Source organism: Artemia sp. Qi Xiang Cuo, chromosome 2 (genome assembly GCF_049724085.1).
Source record: "Artemia sp. Qi Xiang Cuo chromosome 2, ASM4972408v1, whole genome shotgun sequence".
NCBI lineage: Eukaryota > Metazoa > Arthropoda > Branchiopoda > Anostraca > Artemiidae > Artemia > Artemia sp. Qi Xiang Cuo.
Genome location: NC_142795.1, coordinates 59,094,699 through 59,116,237, shown reverse-complemented (window position 1 = coordinate 59,116,237; position 21,539 = coordinate 59,094,699). Strand labels below are relative to the sequence as shown.

Sequence of the window (21,539 nt, the reverse complement as noted above, 5' to 3'; positions counted from 1 at the left end):
AATTGCTAGGCGAAACTAATTTATTGCTAGGCGAAACTTCTAAAGCTAGGCGAAACTCTAAATAAGCTAAAAAAAAATCTACTAAACATCACTTTTTGAATAGCTTCTTAACTTTAATGAATTAAATGCCACTTAAACTGGCTTTTCATACGTCTTGATGAAATCGTCAGGGGAGAAATCCAATGCCTCCCCTGGATACAAGTTTACAAGTGTGCATTTAATCTAAGCCTACATTCAGTCAACAGAGCGTAAAGAAACAAAAAAAAAATCCATTTATAGCAATTTGTCATTGTATAATAGTACCTTCCCAGACACAAAAAGAAGAAAAAACTGCATACCTATCTGTTCTACAATATAAATCCCGTAGTCTAATTCCTGCTTTTGTAAGAAAGGATGCAAATGTTGAAGAAACACAGCGAGATGCTTCTTTCTATCCCTATAGGGAACAACAATGGCAACTTTATGGCGAGCTTTACAGTGGAAAGGCTTGAATCTTCCTCCTGGCATTAGATTAGTTATGTGAGATTCCAATTCTTCCAGTGTAGGAGATGTCTTTAAAACGGTAATATGCCCATCTGAAACAAAAAAAAAGAAGATAGAGACATGAATAAAATGTTTCTCAAGAGCACAAGTCCTAAGCATAATCAGTTCATTGGCGAGTAAAAAAAAACACTGATTTGACAGGAGAGCACTTTCAACTTCAGTCTTAAGATATACGACAGTGTTGCCATGCAAGCCCCATCCCAGGTGGTTATATTGACAGCAGATAGCAGCCAGATTTCATGTCAACCTTGTACCTGCAAAGGAGCCAAACAGGCCAGAACAAGGAAATGTTATGTCAAATGCCCTTTTGAATCATCACATTGCTCTTTCAGAATATCTCTTTAAAAAAAAACAAGGAGTTTTACACATGCCAAGCTGATTGTCATATTATATCCTGGCCATCCAGGCCTCAATTTGACGATAAAAGGTTCTGGAAAGAATTATGTGAATAGTTAAGCGGTTGTAGACCAGAGGTTACACTAAGTAATTAAAACGGAACAAAGTCCGCTCAATCCTGAGCCACTCAGCCAATTAAGTAATTACACCTAGCAATAATGGCCACCAGAGATCAGAGTCAACACAGCAATGTTGAATCCGTAAGGCGCAATAGGCTTCCCATGCAATTATTTTTATTTGTCACTTTGTGTAAAATAGCTAATGGTAGAAATTTAGGGGGGGGGGGGGCTGATCCGCCAAGATTTTCGTAGCATTGAATCAAATTTGTGAGATAGGCATTCACTTAGATTGGTCAAAAGGTATAAATAGTGTCTCCAGGGGGATATGACCCATGCAGCCCTATGGAACCTAATAGGTTATCGCACAAATCATGCAATTGGCACATTACTCAGAGACGTATTTTAGTCAAAACGAAGAGTGTGCTGCATCTTGATAAGACATGAATCGTGCAAGGAATTTAAATCTGTATGGCTAGAGGTAAAAATTAGGCATATAGCCTCTCAAAACCCAATACCTCTTCCCCTTTAATAATAATCTTTTGCCTACATACGTTCTAAGACCATTCTGGCTATACATGAAGTTTGCTAAAAATTGTAGAAAACAAAGAAAAAAAATGACATAAATAAACTTGGAATTTTTTTTACAGAAACACAATTTTTTGGTCTCCTGCAAAATAAACTAAAAGTCGAGCGTTTTTCAATTCTAGGAAAGCGAAAACTGATTCTATTCTTGGTAGTGCGCATATAGAGTCCCACATGTTCCTGCAGAAAATTTTACAGTGGCAGAAACAATTGAGAGAAAGGCCACACAAATGTGAACTTACAACAAACAAATCTCTAAGTCTAAAAAAAAACAGGATTTTGACTCTGTTTTAGCCCTCTGTGCTTTCAAATATCTGCATCATTTAGTTATTTTGGACGAAACAACTTTAGCGTCCGCAGTAAATGGTTTAACACAATGTTTCAAGGTGACAATTTAAATTAAACAATACATACCTAAAGACCTCACTTTAACAGAGATACTAAAGATATTTATACAAACCTAATTTGTGATAATTTTATGAAAAGAAATTCAAACTATTTCTCTTCATCTTAAAAAAAAATAATTAGCAGTATTAACGCAAATCAGGTCTGAAGACAGGCTGAACTACTTGCTAGGGAACTCTTGTTGAACCTGATTCTTGGTTAGTGTTTCATTCGCTTGGCTTATTTTTTGTTCAGTCACTTCTCTGTTTTGGTAAAGTTTACTTAAAAAGGTTAGTTTTTCTTTAAATATACTTTCTTACTTCCTTTTTTTACACTTTACACAACATGGAATCATGCAAGAACCTTTGATGTAGCCATGATCATTCTGAAGCTGTGGACTAAAGCAGTGAAAAGACAATCAGTTTCCCAAAAATTGTCAACTGTTGAATTGCCATATTTGGATTTGGGCAGGAGGGGGAGGGGGGGGGGGTCAATCATAAGCATGAAACAACTTCACTGTGACTCTGTAAGCGCAGTAGAATCAACCTACTGCGCTTACAGAAAGAATCAACCAGCGCAGCAATATGTAATGTTAAGGTATTGAGCAAATTCCAAGATAAAAAAGTCCCTATGAATTTAAATCCAAATTCAAAACTCACAACATAATCAACCATGCTAAAATTAAACAGGTTCTATAGGTTTGCCCCTATTCTGTTTTACAACTATATTGGTAATATCCAATTTATGGTTCTAATTCAAATCAAGAGCAAGCCCAGCACTTTGGGACTAAAAAAATGAATCACCATTTTTGGAATTTCAGGGAGAAATAATGTATCTTAGGACACTATCTTCAATTTTCTGATTGGTGGGCAGAGGAGCAAAAATCAAGGGGGAAGGTGGGGGTGGGGTGTCTCCAATAAAAATTAAAAAAAAGTGGTCAGAAATATACACTTATCTAATGTTAACCCTCTCCATATTCCCCCAATCCTGGACAAATATGTTCTGAAAATACAGAGGCAGCAAAGATTGTTTGTCTCAATGAGATCAAAAAGATAACTTACCAAGATTTGTAGGTGTCTCCGGACATAAATCATAACTCGAATTTCCAAACTCAGTTTCGTTCTTTAAATAAAAATTACTGGGCTCCCAGAAAGAACTGAAGTTGACTCCCCCTGCTGATCTGGTTTCCTTGGGCAGGCTGAAACTGTCTGAGATCTTTTCACTGCTAAAGTGGTTGACAATGTTTGAGATGTTATACTGGAAGTTTGCAATAAATACTCTTTCTTGAACATTTTGCAAGACAAGCAGCTGCCATAGGGTAAGAGCACAAACTAAGCCAAGTATTATTTTGTAGAAATGGCTTCTGAAAACTTCTATCATAGCCTCAAACCTTGATTAGAATCAGTTCATAGCAGCAAAGGGGTCTACAAGCAAACGCTTACTATTTCTATAAAAAAAAAAAATCATCATAGAGATACAACAAACAATTAAAATACACAAGGAAAAAAACAAACGAAATGGTCAGCTTTTTGTTCAAATTCCTGCAAATCACACCTTTCTCTAATTCATCCAATGTCAAAATTAGTTTATATCACAAGTCAAATTTATTTTTGATATAAATGTCTTCATCTCTTTTTTTAATCAAATTCCTTAGTTTTTATGTATATTCAGCAAATACAATTTAAGCACATGTTTTGGCATTTTGAATACTATTTTCTTACTATTACCAGGATTGTAAGTGACATCTAAAATGGATTACAAGTTGCTGCAGAAACAAACAGCTAACAAGAATGGTCTTATTAGAAGTACAGTAAATGGGTAGTTTTTTTTTTCAATGCAGTTCAATTAAATAACAACAAAGAAATCTGGATAAATTTAAAAGTCTTTTAAACAGTTCGTGGTAACGAACTGTAAGTAAGGAGCGACCCGGCTCAATGGTAATCGAAACTCTAAAAAACGGAATTTTGATACAAATGGATACATCAAAAGAATCAGATTTTAATGCTGATTTCAAATATATGAGTTTCATCAAGCTTAGTTTACCCATCAAAAGTTACACGCCTGAGAAAATTTGGCTGATTTTCGAAAAAAGGGGGAAAGACCCCCTAAATGTTATAGAACCTTAATGAAAATTACACCATCACACATCTACACCATCATACACCTCCTATCTACAAAAATGTGGAATTTTGCATTTTTTGCCAGAAGAAAGATCACGGATGCGTGTTTATTTTTTTTTTTTCCCACGGGTGATCGTATCGACCCAGTGGTCCTAGAAAATCATGGGAGGGCTCATTGGAATGGAAATTAAAAGTTCTAGTGCCCTTTTTAAGCGACCAAAAAAATGGAGGGCAACTAGGCCCCCTCCCACGCTCGTTTTTTCCCAAAGTCAGACGATAAAAATTTTGAGATAGCCATTTTGTTCAATATGGTCGGAAATGTGATAACTATTTCTTTTAGAATGGCCTTGTCCCTCGTAGTCCCCTGGAGAAGGGCTAAGAACTTTGAACTTTGTCTAATGTTTACATGTATTATGCATTACTGGGAAGTATGCAACAGTTTTCCGGGGGGATTTTTTCTAGTCGGGGGGGCAGGGGGATGGGTCATGGGTTATGTGGTAGGATCTTTCCATGGAGGAAGTTTTCATGGGGGAAGGGACATTGCTATGAAGGGGGGCCGGATTTCCCAGCATTATTTAAAAAAAAAAAAAAGAAATTAAATATAAAAAAAAACAAGTTTTTAATTGAAAGTAAGGAGCAACATCAAAACTTAAAACGAAAAAAAATATTACGTATATGATTGGGCTCACCCCCTTGTCAATATCTCGCTCTTTAAGCCAAAGATTTTTTAGTACTTTCATAAGAGCTATTTATTCTAATCAATGGCCTTTGTGATTAAGGGGTCATTTTAAAAGAATTGGAACAAAATTCGAAGTTTAGATTAAAGAGCAAGGTATTGACTAGGGGGCAAACCCCCTAGTATACGTATTGAAAATATATGAATATAGAAGTTCGTTACGTAAGTTAATTCGTAAGTTACGTATATTTATTACTAATAAAAACTTTCGTAAATAAAATTAAACAACTTTCGAGAATGCCATTTAGCCAAAAAAAGTAAAATTAATATGCAAATTTTGTTTCAATTATTCATGTACGATGAGCCAAAATCAAAACCTCAATTAATTAAAAAACGTTCAAAAATTAAATAAAATAAAAACAAGTTTTTTTTAACTGAAAGCAAGGAACGACGTTAAAACTTAAAACGAACAGAAATTATTCCGTATATGAAAAGGGGTGTCCCCTCCTCAACGCCTCGCTCTTTACGCTAAAGTTTGTCTTTCTCACAACTCTATTTTTTTCAACAATAAAAACTTTAGCGTAAAGAGCGAGGCGTTGAGGGGAGGACAGCCCCTTTCATACACAGAATAATTTCTGTTTGTTTCAAGTTTTAACGTCGTTCCTTACTTTCAGTTAAAAAACTTTTTTTTTATTTAATTGTCAAAAAAGGTAGAAAACTATTCATCACTAGGGACCTTAGCTGGCATAATGTTGTGACAAGGTTCAAGTGACAGAAGCCTATCAAGCAGTTCGTGGTAACGAACTGTAAGTAAGGAGCGACCCGGCTCAATGGTAACCGAAACTCTAAAAAACGGAATTTTGATGCCAATAGATACATCAAAAGAATCAGATTTTAATTCTGATTTCAAACATATAAGTTGCATCAAGTTTTATTCTATCCATCGAAAGTAACGCGCCTGAGAAAAAGCGGCTGATTTTCGAAAAAAGGAGTAAAGACCCTCTAAAAGCTATTGAAACTTATCTAAGATCACGACATCATATTCCACGGATAATAGAACCTTAATGCAGAGGTTTTAAGCTCCTATCTACAAAAATGTGGAATTTTACATTTTTTACCAGAAGAAAGATCACAGATGCGTGTTTATTTTTTTTTTTTCCCCAGGGGTAATCGTATCGAACCAGTGGTCCTATAATATTGTAGAAGGACTTATTGCAATGGAAATTGAAAGTTCCAGTTCCATACTTAAGTGACAAAAAAAATGGAAGGCAACTAGGCCCCCTCCCATGCTACTTGGTTCCCCATTATCATCCGGTAAGAATTTGAACATAGCCAATTTATTCAGCATGGTTGAAAATATTATAAGTAGCCTATGTCTTTTAGGATGACTTAATCCCCCGAAGTTCCCGGGAGGAGGGGTGAAAGTTATGAACTTTACCCAATGTTAACATATAGCCTAGTATTGGTTATTGGGAAGTATACAGTACAGACGTTTTCAGGGGAGATTTTTCCTGGTAGTGGAGGGGGGGGGGTCGGTCAGGGACGTACGCAGGGGGGGGCCTCCGGGCCCCCCCAATATCTCACGATTTTTTTCATTTTCCCATAATTTTCTGATTTTTCTCACAGAATAATGGGTTTGAAGGGTTTGCCCCCCCTCCGAAACAAATTGCCCCCCCCCCCGAAACAAATTCCTGCGTACGTGCCTGGGGTCGGGGGTTATGTAGGAGGATCTTTCCATGAAGGAAGTTTTCATGGGGGAAGGGACATTGCTATGAAGGGACGCCGGACTTCCCAGCATTATTTAAAAAAAGATCAGAAATTAAATATAAAAAACAAGTTTTTCAACTGCAACAGCAGCACGATTAAAACTTTTAACGAGCATAAAATATTACATATGATTGGGTTTATCCCCTAGTCATTACCTCACTCTCTAAGCCAGAGAATTTTTTAGTCATTTAATAAGAGATATTTATTCTAATTAATGGCCTTTGTGATTAAGGGGTCATTTTTAAAGAATTGGAACAAAATTCAAACTTTCGCTTAAAGAGCAAGGTATTGACTAGGGGGTGAACCCCCTAATATACGTATTAAAAATATATGAATATAAAAGTTCGTTACGTAAGTTACGTATATTTATTACTAATAAAAACGTTCGTAAATAAAATGAAACAAGTTTCGAGAAAGCCATTTAACCAAATAAAAGTAAATTAATATCAAAATTTTGTTTTCATTATTCATGTACTGTGAGCCAAGATCAAAACCTGCATTTATTCAAAAACGTTCAAAAATTAAATAAAAAAAAACAAGTTTTTTTTAACTGAAAGTAAGGAGCGACATTAAAAACTTAAAACGAACAGAAATTATTCCGTATATGAAAGGGGCTGTCCCCTCCTCAACGCCTTGCTCTTTACGCTAAAGTTTGACTTTCTCACAACTCTATTTTTTTTAAACAATAAAAAACTTCAGCGTAAAGAGCGAGGCGTTGAGGAGGGAACAGCCAATTTATATGCGAAATAATTTCTATTCCTTTTAAGTTTTAATGTTGCTCCTTAGTTTCAGTTAAAATAACTTGTTTTTTTTTATTTAATTTTTTTTCAAGAGCCAAACTCATGTTCAATTAATTTCGTTTGCCTACGTTTTTCTAAGCTTAGAACAAGATTGAATTAGTATATAAGTTATAGTTACTAATTAGTTATAAATTATGAATTATTAATTATAAGTTATAAATTAGTAATAAGTTTCGCAATTTAATCCCAGTGAAGAATCAGGTTTCAAAGGATTATCTCAGAGTGTTGGATCAACTGACCTAGTTTCTGGACATTTATTAATAGTGTGCCAAGACGTTTTGACGTAACCCTAATTGGTAAGCAGAAGAGGGGCAGTTCCCCGTCGCAAGTGCCGTTGAACCTGCCGGGAGAGTCTCCCTTAAACTGTGGGGATCAGGTGGAGCGAGGACTGATGCTTCCCTCGTTTATTGGGGTACGTCCTATACGTAAGCGGAATGAATGAATCCAAGCGCTACAGTGCAATATGTATATTGTCCAACCATGAATTTTTTGCGACGGTTGGTTAAACAAATTGATTATACAAGGGATACTGCAATCGATATGGCGGGAAATTTTTTTTTTTTTAATTTCTCAAAGATTCAAAAATTTCAAAGATTCGGTGGCGTTTGCGCAGAAGTTCTTTATTGATTGATTTTTGAATGATGATTTCAAAAAGGACAGATGCTCTACAATCACTGCCAATATTTTGCTGGATGGTATGTAGGAATGGCTTATAAAGATGGACTCGAGAAGTGAACTAAATGTGCGTTTCACGATTTGTGATCCGAAAGAGATACCAGTGATTACCTACGACGCATTTAAAGCTCTAACTTGTAAAATGAATGACTGTTGCGACAAGATCGTGTCAACTCTGGCCAGGATCCCGGGTTCTCTTGCTGCTAAAGAGTGACCAAGCATAAAAGATGCATACCCAACTTCGATTATGATTAAACAGCCACCAAAAGACTGTTTAACTTCGTGTAACAAACAGAAGGGCATTCTAGACTCTGTGCGTCGCCCTGGAGCTATTGCCAAAGCCATCCCTCGGGGCAATAACCTACTTTTGTTCCCGAAAGATCCTATGCGGGCTGATGACATTGCTGCTAACCAGCAAAGTAGCATACCACAAGCTAGTGTGTCCATCCGAAAGCGCAAATTTGAGGCCATTGCAAAGAACATTCCTAAGGATGCTACCAAGGCTCAAATGAAGCTAGCATGACCCTCTGCGGAGGAAGTGAATCGTCTTGGGAACACCCTCTCTATCAAACTCAGGCTCGAAGATAAGGGTTCCCTCAATGCCGCAGTGAAAAACGGCCTAAAAATGGACTACATGTCCCTCAGAATCAAACCTTCCAAATTGTGCCAAAATGTTGCTATAAATGTCAGTCACTTGACCATATTGCAAAGGACTGTACCGAATCCAAACTAAAATGCACTATCTGTGCTGGAAACCACGAAACGTCAAAGACATAGACCACATATGACATAGACCATTTCTTTGTGAATTTTGACACAAGAGGTAGCTCAGCGGTAGTCGACGATGAAGCTGCATGTAGCAATCACCTTGGAATCCAGCTGCCAGTTCCGTTCCAGGCTCTATTCCCTAGGTATTCTGAACACAAGTGGCACAAAAGACGCGAATGTAAAAAAGTTAACCCTGCTGTATACCAAAGTTACCTGCACTTTATGCTACGTAAGATAAAAGTGTCCTTTTGCTTACTAGCATTATAGTGTGAAAAGGATTGTGTAGCGCTCAATATTTTTTTTGCTGAAATAGCCCATACATTCAAATATGCTGAGATACATTCAGTAACGTTTTCCCGCGTTCGTATAGGCACGCGTAAAAGAGGCACCTTTACTGTGATAAAACTGTGGCACCTTTAAACCAGTCCTTCCCAACCACCCACCCCCCCCCCCTATGAAACATGACCAACTAATTTCAGAGAGTGATTGGGTTAGCCATTACAACCGAATTTTTGGTAATTGTGACAAGTCCCTTAATGCCAAATTTGAAGCAAATTTGTGACAAGTACTTAATTTGCCAAATCTAACCAATCAACCGTAAATATTGCAGCTTCTAATATTTACATTGCAGTTAAACGCCTGAAAATATGGAAAATTGTGTGGTACTGACAGGATATGTTCCAAACATCTGAAACATGGCTCACCATTGCTTTATGAGTATCTGCCTCTTTTGTTTCTAATGTGGGGGTTATCATGCAAGTACCATTTCGGGATAAGTTAAATAATTTGGAGCTAAGAATTCGTCATTAGTCCTCATATTATACATAGTCTTAAACTATAGCTTATATATAGCCAATACATATACTATTATATAGATTACACAGACTTAGTCTTATCCTCGTATAAGAATTCATAAGTTTCTGAAAGGCTCCCTTGCTGCCGTTAGTGTAATTTTAAATAAAAGTTCATAATGCTAAAACAAAACCTGAAAATATAAAATATAAACGACTAACTGTCGAAGTAATTTGAAGTCAATTGAGGTGATCTTCAGTTCAATTGAAGACATTTAAAGATATTAAATGTTTAATCGAAGACAAAATCTTTTTTTTATGTTTTGGCGCTAATAGTAGTAAATAAATGTGGTCTGAGATTATGGGCTATACAGTGAGGTAGGTCCCAGTAACTTTTGTTTTCATATATTTTCTTTAGTCACATTTCCATTTTAAAAGTAAAAGTTGATTGATGGTTCATTAAATCGGACCAAGCAGAGATTTTCACATTTTCGATGTACTCAAACCACAAGATGGTTTAAAATCTATATTGTCAGTACTTTTATTAACTAATTTCTACAGAGAGACAAAGATACAGAAAGAGTCGATGTGGATACAGAAGTACAAATACTTGCAGAAATTAAAATACGAATATCTTATAATTTTTATTAGGAAGCAGTAAATGCAGAATTTTAGGAATGGCATCATAAAAATTCAAAACTTCAGAGGATAGCTAATTATTTTCGAAGAAAATAATTTGTCCAGTGACAGATTTGTGATTTTATTTAAATGAATGACCATAGCCGCTTTTACTTCCATTAATTTATTTTTCAACCAAACGCAGCAAAACAGAAAGTGTGTGACTTCATTACAGAAAGAAGCAGTATCTGGTTTCGAAATTATAAACACTAACTAGGATTCTTAGGGATGATACCTAATGTGTTTTGCTCTGGTAAAACAACAAACGTCCTAAAAAAGAGTGGGGATAACTCCAAATGCTCTTTATACAGGCCAATCATAGTGTCTTCTGTGATTAGTAAAGTATTCAAGCGTGTTTAGTGCCTCATTTGATTAGTAAATGTCTGGTTGGAGATAAGCAGTTTGGTTTCAGGGCTTACTATGGTTGCACATCTGCTCACCAACTTGGTAGAAAAATATTACGCCATTTTGATTACACCCGTACCCCACTTTACGTGTGTAGCATAGATATTGCAGCTGCTTCTGACTCGGTTTTGCATCCTCAATGTTTACTTGCACTGATTGAAACTGGTGCTGATGTTGGTATTGTGCGTGTTTTACAGGATTGCTATTTACATTCGTTTATCCAGGTTGTTTTGGGGCGGGTTTATGAGGATGGGCAACTTAAGGCTCAGCTGTCTAATATGATACCAATAAGCCGAATTTACACCAGGGCTTGGTCCTCCGTCCAATTATCTTCAACTGCACCATATATTTGGTGACAAGAAATATAGCTGGGAGTCTTTCTCTTGAAGGTATTGATGTGTCTATTATTTCATATGCAGATGACCTCTTACTTTTGAGCTCATCTGCATTAGATTTAGAAGAGAAATTCTCTCAAACCATTGAGCTATATAATAGTATCAGCCTAAAAATAAACCCTACAAAAATGGAGTTTCTTGTATACACAAGTCATGAGCTGCAACATAATCCTTGTATTTGTACATCATTGGGAGACGTTATTCATTGTAGTAACTTGTTGAGATACCTAGGAGTTGAATACGGCTGCAATTCAAGGATGATGTGCAGACTTATTTGCCAAAATATTTACAAAAATTTCGCTCCAGGTATGGAAAAGCAGTCGCACTGAAAAATATTGTGAATGGCCATATTCTAAAATGCCTATTTAATGCACTTGTAACACCTTATATTTTGTACATTTCCCCATTTTGGGAAATGCTCACTATCACCAAAAGATGGAAAACACACACCAGCTATGATAAGTTTGCTAAGTGCCTGCTTAGTTTGCTGCCTTGGCATTCAAATTCTGAACTTAGCCAAAGATATTCTGTCATAGATACATACATTAAGTGTTTCCAAATCAAACAATGTATGCATAAACAAGTTTTAGGTCATTTGTACAAGTTTCTGCTAACTTGTTTATCATTTATGTAGTTTGTCTTGTGAAGTGATATTTTGTATTTATTAGAAGTGTGCTTTGTTTTCTTTCCTTCATTTGTTTATTAGTGGTTTTTTTCTATAACAGTGTTTTTTTTCTTTATCAATGTTTTTTCCTTTATTAGTGTTTATCTTTAGTATTTGTCTTGTGTTTTTCTTCTTTTCATTACTCCACTTGTGATTTTGTGTCTTTAAAGTGGGCAATAAAATACATTAAATCGTTCATTAAGCTTGCTCCTCTACCAATAGGAACACTATCCGAATGAATCCAATAAATTAGAAACCAGAGTTTGAAAAACTAAAGAGATCTTTATAGTGTACATTAGTAAGAGAAAGAAGAAGAAAAGATTCGGAGGATGTCATAGATAAAAATATTCAAACAAAGCCCCCCAAGAAAGATTTGATGAACTAAGTTCTTAGTCTCATCTGCTCCTATGACACCAACCACAAGAATGTTTCCAAAGAAGCTTGCTTCACCTTTTCCTCAAGATATGCAACTATTAGTTATTGATGTTAATATTACACCATAAAAATTTACAGCCTCTTTTTTACATACAAGATCATACCTGTGTGAATTGGAAAGAAAAGAAGGTATCTCCACTTAAAGTTAGTTTGAAAATACCTGTGTGAATTGGAAAGAAAAGAAGGTATCTCCACTTAAGGTTAGTTTGAAAGATTCCTTCAAGGAAAACCTGTGACCTAAAATATACTCCTTTGTTTTTTCTCTCCTCCCACATCTATACTCTGATATGCATAGATCTTGTGCATGTTAAACTGAAAGTACGATGAAAATATATTTTTTTTCAATTAATACTGAAAAAACTAGCCATGACAAAAAGGAAATATAATTCTAAATGACTTATTTTTTCTTCTTTATTGCCAATACTTTCACAGCAATGCATTAAAATAATAATGTCTAGTAGTAAATATCCAGGTAGTAAAACAAATTGTGGCTTCAACCTGAAATTAAACACTGAGTGGTTGGCAATTGATGGCAAATTGAGCAGTTGGCAGCAATGTAAAAAATAACAGGCAGCAGTGTACTGCCGGGTTGTCAAATATTGGTGGTCCTGTCAACTGAAAATCACCCTGTATTTACAACAAGATAACTAAAAAATTTCTGACATGCAAGAACAAGATAAGTCTTAACTTAGTAAAAAAAACAAGCCAAGTCCCAGCTATGGACTGACTCAGAGTAAAAACAAGCTATGTTTTGACTCAGTGCAAAAACAAGCTTGAATTGCTGAATTTTAATGACATGGAGCAAAAAGTCCTGACACAGTGCAAAAACAAGCTATAATCTTATCTTGACTCAGCAATTACAAGCAGGCTACTATTTTTCCAGTACTATTTAATTACTGTTTTGAATCATCAGTTGTCAACAAATTATCATCACTTATTAGCAGTTTTTAGTGGAAGCTATTCCATTGTAGATATCTACTTGAGGAAATTAGAAATCAAATGGCAATACTGTTTATAAAGGTAGCCAATTGACAATTTTAAAAATTGTAGTGTGTACTTTATAATGGGTCTAATGGATAAAATAGACATTTCATTGATTTTAGTAGACTGGAAAACCAAAATATTGTTATTTGAGCCAAAACCATGTCTTTAAGTGCCACTAACTAGTAAAAAACCTTATGCCACCAAGAAAATAATTCTCTAGTCAATACAAAGGTTTCTTGATTACTTTTAATCAAGGCCTTGACTGAGTCCGTTGATTCTGAATTGAAAATCCAGTATTTTTCAGTAGGCATCAAGACATGGCTAATCATAGGCAGCGCAATAGCACTGCCTAAGTAAAGAACGAAGTTGGCACAATGTATTATTTTTTTCCATACCAGGGCACTTTGAATCAAAGGAGTTGTCGTAGAAACTTCGAAAAGGGCTCATTCGATTGGAAACTGGAGTGGCTAGTGCCCTTTTTAATAGTGGAAAGTGATTGGAGGGCAACTAGCCCCCCCCACGCCCACCAGTCCCCGACACACATCTAATCAAAGTTTTGAGATAGACATTTTTTTCAGCGTAGTTAATTTCCACATAGAAAATATGTTTTCGAGGAGGACACTCCCCCACAACCCTCAGGGCAAGGGTTTTAAGTTATGCCCTGGGGTCATATAAGAACAATGTTGGCACAATGTATTATTTATTATTTTTTTTTTTCCTTTAGAGCAGGGCACTTTGTATCAAAGAAGTTGTGGTAGAAACTTCAAAAAGGGTTCATTCAATTAGAAATTGGAGTGGCTTGTGCCCTTTTTCACAGTCGAAAGTGATTGGAAGGCAACTAATAGCCCTTCCACACCCACCATTTCCAAAAACACATCCAATCAAAATTATGAGTTAGCCATTTTCTTCAGCGTAGTTGATTTCCAGACAGAAATTATGTTTTTGAGGGGGGCACTCCACCACAGCCCTCAGGGCAAGGGTTTTAAGCTATGCCATGGGGGCATATAAGGTTTTTATAGAAGGCGTTGTCATAGAAACTTAAAAAAAGGCTAATTTGATTGGAAATTGAAATGGCTAGTGCCCTTTTTAATAGTCGAAAGTGTTTGGAAGGCAACTAACATCCCTTCCATGGCCACTATTTCCCAAAACACATCCAATCAAAATTTTGAGATAGCCATTTTGTTCAGCATAGTTGATTTACAGATAGAAATTATGTTTTTGAGGAGGACACTCCCCCACAGCCTTCAGGGCAAGGGTTGTAAGTTATGCCATGGGGGCATATAAGGTTTTTATAGAAATCTTTGTTGTAGAAACTTGAAAAGGGCTCATTTGATTGGAAATTCAAAGGGCTAGTGCCCTTTTTAATAGTCGAAAGTGATTGAAGGGCAACAAACCCCCCTCTCACGACCACAATTTCCCCAAACACATTCAATCAAAATTTTGAGATATCCATTTTGTTCAACATAGTTGAAAGTTCTGGAAATTATGTATTTAAGGATGACAACCCCCCCCCCCAGCCCCCAGGGCAACGGTTGTAAGTTATGCCTTGGGAGCATATAAGGTTTTTATAGATAGAGTTGTTGTAAAAACTTCAAAAGGGGCTCTTTCAATTGGTAGTTGAGAGGGCTAGTGCCCTTTTTAATAGTCAAAAGTGATTGGAGGGTAACTAGCCACCCTCCCACATGCACCCTTTCCCCAAACACTTCCAATGAAAATTTTCAGATAGCCATTGTTTTCAACGTAGTAGAAAGTTCTGGAAATTAGGTCTTTGAGGATGACACCCCCCCTCAGCCCTCAGGGCGAGGATTGTAAGTTATGCCCCAGGGGCATATAAGGTTTTTATTGAAAGCATTGTTGTAACTTCAAAAGAGCTCATTTGATTGGAAAATGAAAGGGCTGGTGCTTTTTTTAATAGTTGAAAGTGATGGGAGAGCACCTAGCACCCCTCTCATGTCTACCATTTTCCCAAACATGTCTAATCAAAATTTTGAGATAGCCATTTTGTTTAATGTAGTTGAAAGTTCTGGAAATTATGTCTTAGAGGATGACAACCACCCTCACAGCCCTTAGGGCAAGAGTTGTAATTTATGCCCTGGGGGCATATTAGGTGTTTATAGAATGCGTTGTCGTAGAAACTCAAAAAAGGGCTCACTCGACTGGAAATTAAAAACGCTATTGTCCTTTTTAATAGTCGAAAGTAATTGGAGGGCTTGACATTTTTATAGTAAAGATTGATGTAGGTATAATGTAGGATTTTTTTGTTGTTGCTGTTCTTTAGACCAGGCAAACTTTGTATTGAAGGAGTTGTTGTAGGAGCTTCGAAAAAGGCTCATTTGATTGAAAATAGAAAAGGCTAATGCCCTTTTTAATAGTTGAAAGTGATTGGAGGGCAAATAATCCCCCTCCCACGCCCACCCTGCCATTTGCCTCTATGTTTAAAGACTAAATGTTGCCTTAAGATTAAATCAAAATGCACTGTGCTAATGTTAATTCCCAATAAGGCATCTCAGCAGTATCCCAAGAACAACTGAGGGTATTATGTTCAAACTTTTGGGGCTACTTCTGGTCTTAAAATTTAACCAAATCAAAGTAGCGTAAGTGCATCCAAGCTATCAAAGAAACTAAGCAGATTTTTTTGCAAATGGTATCAAGTTTTCCATTTCAGGTCAACTAGAGGAGGTATGAAACAAAATTAAACACTACTATTTGTGTGCAGATTTTTAAAAGGTGTATGTTGTTAAAAATTGTTGAAAATTCTTCTTCAGCATACAAATAGCAGGTCAAACTAAAAAGTCTAAAAAAAAAAAAAAGATTTAAAGTATTATTTTCTTTTTCCCTGAAAAGACTATTTCAATATAAAACAAACAGAAATTAATTAAAAAAAAATTTCTACAAAATAAGTTTTTCAAAGAAAAGTAAAGAACTCCAATAAACAAAAATGAGCAAAAATAAAATAATCTACAAAGTGTGAAACCACCGCAAATCAGCATTGATAAATAAATGAAACCCAAAACAAACAGAAATTACAATAAATAACCAAGTCAAACTCAAAACAAGCAGAAATTAACATAAGAAGGGCTCAAAACCCCTCTGCCTTCCCAAAGCTAGAACATAATCTGCACTTTAGTGAAAAAAATACAAATGAATGTGCATTGTCAGTTTAATATATATGTAATGATATCTAGTAACCAAAAAGTTAATATTAATTGACTTATTAAAGTTATTAAAGTAAAAACATTTATATTTTTTTCAGTAAAATGCAAATTATGTTCTGGCCTTGGGAAGGCATAGGGGTTTTGAGCCCAACTTATGTTAATTTCTGCTCGTTTTGAGTTTGACTTAGTTATTTATTGTAATTTCTGTTCATTTATTTATCTATGCTGATTTGCGGTAGTTTCATGCGTCATAGATTATTTGAATTTATTTTTGCTCATTTTTTGTTTAATGGAGTTATTTACTTTTCTTTGAAAAACTTAGGTATTTTGTGGAAAAAGTTTTTTTTAATTAATTACAGAAAAAAGCCAAGACAGATAGTCTGAGTAATTGAGAGACAAAAAAGTTTAAACGGCATGGGTAAATGGTGGGACTACGTATTGCTCTCTTATTGGACAAGTACTTGTGTGTTAGATTTTGGAAAGGCATGCCTGTCAAGAGTCTCAAGCAGGTTGACCAAGAATTTGAAATTGACATAGGACCATTATATTGCCTGGAATGAGAGGCAAACAAGTCACTCCCACCTGTGGTCTTAGGAAGGTTGACCAAGAATTTAGAATTGACACAGGACCATTAATTTGCTTGAATAATAGGTTAATGATAATAAATTATTATTATTATAAATTACTAATAATTTTTGATAAATTACTTCTTTTTTAATTGGCATCATGAAACCCTGGCATCAGTATCCTAAACCAACTATTGATAGGAAATAAGCATAAAAATAATGGGACACCCACACTACCACCAAACTAATAGTCTAACAGCTATATCTTACCTCATTAGGGTGGGGGGGGGGGGGCAAAGGAGTGATTATAATACTTGGAAAGAGCGTTGAATAGTCAGGTTCATGAACTTTAATACTCAAAGAGTATTTGAGTTCAGTTTTTACCTAATCAAAAATAGCCTAATTCTAGCTTATTCAAAATAAGAAAAGATCAAGCTATCTTTGGTTCACTTAGGGAGGGGGACTGGGGTGCAATTACAACAGCAGTGATTATTACATTATGAAAAAGCATGAAATGGGGTGAGATTCTAGATGAGGGGCTTTTGGCTAATTTGGAAAGTATTTGAGTTAGGAATGAATCTAGGGTTATACTGATGTTCTGGGAAGAATTCTGCTTCCCTGACACAGACATTCAATGAACGTGGACAATCTTTGTGTTATAAAACTGGAAATCAAAGAAATAAATCTATGGCTCAAATGAGGCACAAGGAAAGTGTTTTGAGTCTCATACATTTGCTCAATCTTGATATGCATGGTATTGAAGATTTGTAATTTATTTCTTAGATTCTTGTGAAAAAAAGACAAAATATGGCTAGAAATTCTGCTGATGTCATAGGAGTTATGTTTTTAATACAGAAAAACAAGAAAAAGAAGTAACAGAAAAAAGAATGGTAGCGGTTGAGACCAGGGCACACTTGAAGGAAACTGATAAATTCTGGAAACCACTTAGAAACCAATTTGGATGCATTAAAATTGTAGTTCAGGTTTTTTTCCTATCTCTGAAAGCAATCAAGTTAAGCAAATAAAACTTTCAGGATGTATATCCAGAGGCTTCATGATCTCCTAGGAAGAAGTTTTAGAGCATCTACCTTAACTTCTTTTCCCTCTAGAGGGCACTGACCTTTAACAATCCTTGTGTTATAAAAACGAAAAATTTCAGGACCCTCTAGAGGGACAAAGAGTAGAGGTAGGCACTTCAAAATACCTTCCTGGGACATACTTTAGCCTATAGACTCATCCCTGAAAGTTTCATTTTCTTAACATAACCCCTTTCCAAGATAGCCAACAGCAACTAAAGTAGAATTTATCCTAAATTTTGAAAAAAATGCTGATTTGGCTTCAAATTTTACTCAAATAAAAGGAATTGTGTTTTTAAAACTAAAGCCAGAGTAAAAGAAAGTGATAACTGAAAATAAAGTTAAGATACTGGTTTGTCAAAATTTCAATAGGTATAACCTGTCATGTAGGTAAATTTCAGGACCATCTAAAGGGAGAAGGAGTGGAGGTAGGTACTTCAAAACACTTTCCTGAGACATACTTTAGCCTGTAGACCTATCCTTGAAAGTTTCATTTTCCTAAAGTGGCATTCACATGCATATCTAGCTAGAATCCCATGTCTAGCCAGACTTCAATGTCTAGGCAACAACCATTCACAAGTAAAATTTGGTGCTTTGCTAGACAAGGTGCTTGGCTGGACTTTGAGTTCTAGATTCTAGAACTCAATGTCTAGGTTTTTCAATTACAGCCAATCAGGATATGTCAAGCTCCCCTATTTTCATCATTTATGGTTACATTTTTTTAACTGAAATTTAATTTTTGTTTTATAATGAACTGTTTTTTTTATTTTAAGCAAATAAGCAACACCAGACTTAATAGTTAAGCACACTCAAGCAATTGTTACGCTAATCTCATCCATTATCTTGTGACAGGAAAAAATAGGGATTACAATTTTGAAAGTTTGCCTGTATAAGCTCTCTTGATTTGGCTAGAAATGACAACTGTAATCTATTTGAAACTAAATTTGTTGATTTAGCTAAGCACAAAATTTTACTAGTGAATGGTCATTGCCTAGACATTGAAGTCTGGCTATACACATATTCTAGCTAGAGATGCATGTGAACATCACTTAACCTAACCCATTTCTAAGATAGCCAAAAGTAGCTAAAGTAGAATTTCACCCTTCACTTTTACAACACACAGCTTTTTAAAGGTCAGGACCCTCTAGAGGGATAAGGAGTGGAGGCAGGTACTTCAAAATACCTTCCCAGGACATACTTTAGCCTGTAGACCCATCCCTGAAAGTTTCATTTTCCTAACCTTACCCCTTTACAAGATAGTCAAAAGTAGCTAAAGTAGAATTTTACCGATCCTCTAAGGCTAGGTTTATTAAATACAGACCAATATACTTTTCCAGTTCCAGCAACTGTGCACCTGTAAGCTACCTATGTGCTGGATGCACCTTCGAAGTCTACCCGGTTGGTAAGCGTTCAAAATCTTACTTACCACACGCCATCTGTGTAGGAAATTCAAAATTGTTTTTGACATGCTTTCAATACAAATTTTGATGTACTTTCACAGTACCAAAACAAAACGCAGTAATAATTTCAGAATCAATCTTGTATCTTCCAGCAAACAGAAAATCATTCTAGTTAAATGTTTTGAAAGTTCACGAATACGGATAGGGGCTAGGTTTGGCTAAACAATTGTGGTCAGATTTTGCCGTAATGCTGAGTAATTAAATTTTGGTATTAATTTCAAGAGTTTAAGTTACTATTTGATCTGCTTCTTTCTCCATTTTTGTACGATCAACAGAGAATAATAATACAAATTTCACTACTATCTAGCTGAATCTTGAAATAGCTACCATGATTTTAAAATGTAAATATGGTACAAGTCCGAGCTAAGGGCTGAATATTGCTGAATCTGGCATTTGTTCTTCTCTCCCCTCCAACTGGGATTAACTTTGTTTGACGGATTCCCAATTTACAGTATTCTCGTTCCAGAAATTCTGAGGTGAAAGAACTCACCATTGGGGTTCATTGACCTCTTACCTTAAGAAGAGGGTTTTTTCTGTTTAGCCTCTGACCTATATTCAACCCACTGCTGAAGAGCAATTGTACAGAAATCAAAACCATTCCAAAATCAAAACATGTAATTTTCTTTAAAAAAAAAGTTACTGGTAACTTTTGTGTTTCACAGTTTATAACTATATTTGGTACTTGTCCATTAGTCAGAAAACACCCAATTCGGTTCAATTTACAGCTACGGGGTTGAAACAACTGAGACGCTTGGGAGATAGATAGAATATATATAATTTGGGTTTTAAATGAAAGTTCAAATAGGGATAAAATCCTTTTAGTAGACATTAATGATGATAACAGCGATAGATATTCACAAAAATACCAGATATTTCGGTCACATATGCAGTTACCGTTAGTTACCGTATTACCATATGTGACCGAAATATCTGGTCTTTGTTGAATTTCTTTCACTGTTATCATCATCACTGTCTATTAAAAGGATTTTGTCCCTATCTGAACTTTTATTTATCTTCATGGAAAGGCAGTGGGGTCTCCAAAATTATCTACATAATTTGGGTTGTATACTTGCACATTAGGGGGGCCTGGAGGTTAAACACAACGGGGCTGCATGCAAAATGTAACCAAACCTAATCAAAATACCAACTAAATATTTATTAACATGTAGCTACTCTGAAGTTTTCCACTAAGCCGAAAGTAATTGTCTTCGTATACAGAAAGCAATAAACCGGCTACTGTCTGATTTTGTAGATCCAAATTCTTGGTATTTTCTGAATAATGGACACGTACCCTACATTTTCCTGCACGCTTCAAATTCATGATTTTGGAAACCCCGCTGAAGTGATACGCTTCATTAAATCCCTAGATACTAATATCTGTGAGTTATCAAATTTATTTCTGCGAGCTGAGAAAGTTCTTAGCAACAATTTTCCACTAGCTCGTGAAACATTATCACGGCACGGAAAAATTATTATATACAATTTGGGAACCTTCTTAACTGAAAGGAAAATAAAACATAGACTTTCAAAAATAAGCAGATGTTTGCAGCAGCATTAAAAACTCCAAAACAAGAATAAAACTACCAATCAAAAAAATAAAAGCCAAAATACGTCTCCAGTTATTTCTTAAGCATGAAAATTTACAAGTTTTATTTTCATTGTTTGAAGTTATTTAATTTGGTGAAGAAAATCGATCTATTATTTTTTCCAAAAGCGTTCCAAATTGTTAAAGGAACCTACTGAAAGTAATTAACAGCTATTTTCTATTGGTCGTGGCAATTGAAAAGCCATTACGACTATCTTGAAAATTTTGTTGTTAGGTTGACTGGAAAGGTAACATTAAATTTTTATAATGACCTTTTAGGCAAAATTGGCAGAGATCTGTGTCAGTCAAGACAGTTTTCTGACCCCCGACTGTAATTTCCTTGAAAAAGGCCTCCTAATGTGCCAAATATACATTTTACATATGGTTTTAATTTTTTATCATGTCACTTTGGACATATTTTTATGATCTCCCTTTATTTATTTGTTTCCTTATAAACCCATTTTTCGTTTAGTACATTTTGATAAATAATATAGCTCTTCCAGAGTAATTTATGACAATTTCTTGGAGTGCCAATCTTCATAAGGACTTTTTAGGTGCGAAAAGGCAAATTAGAC

The 21,539-nt window shown here is 35.5% G+C and overlaps 1 protein-coding gene across 2 annotated transcripts in view; it reads right to left on the bottom strand.

Moving 5' to 3' along the window:
- The window catches only part of LOC148955439 (beta1,4-N-acetylgalactosaminyltransferase A-like), a 34,734-nt gene extending 15,408 nt beyond the window's left edge, over positions 1-19,326 (bottom strand). The window contains exons 1-3 of one of the 2 annotated variants that reach the window (XM_089108203.1): positions 19,241-19,326; positions 3,026-3,411; positions 339-575 (exon numbers count right to left, since the gene is read on the bottom strand). In XM_089108203.1, the coding sequence (XP_088964329.1) occupies positions 339-575; positions 3,026-3,344 (556 nt within the window). In that variant the 5' untranslated portion in view covers positions 3,345-3,411; positions 19,241-19,326. The remainder of the gene's footprint in view (positions 1-338; positions 576-3,025; positions 3,412-19,240) is intronic. The other variant, XM_089108204.1, reaches the window with a different exon arrangement.
- Positions 19,327-21,539: the final 2,213 nt, after the last annotated feature.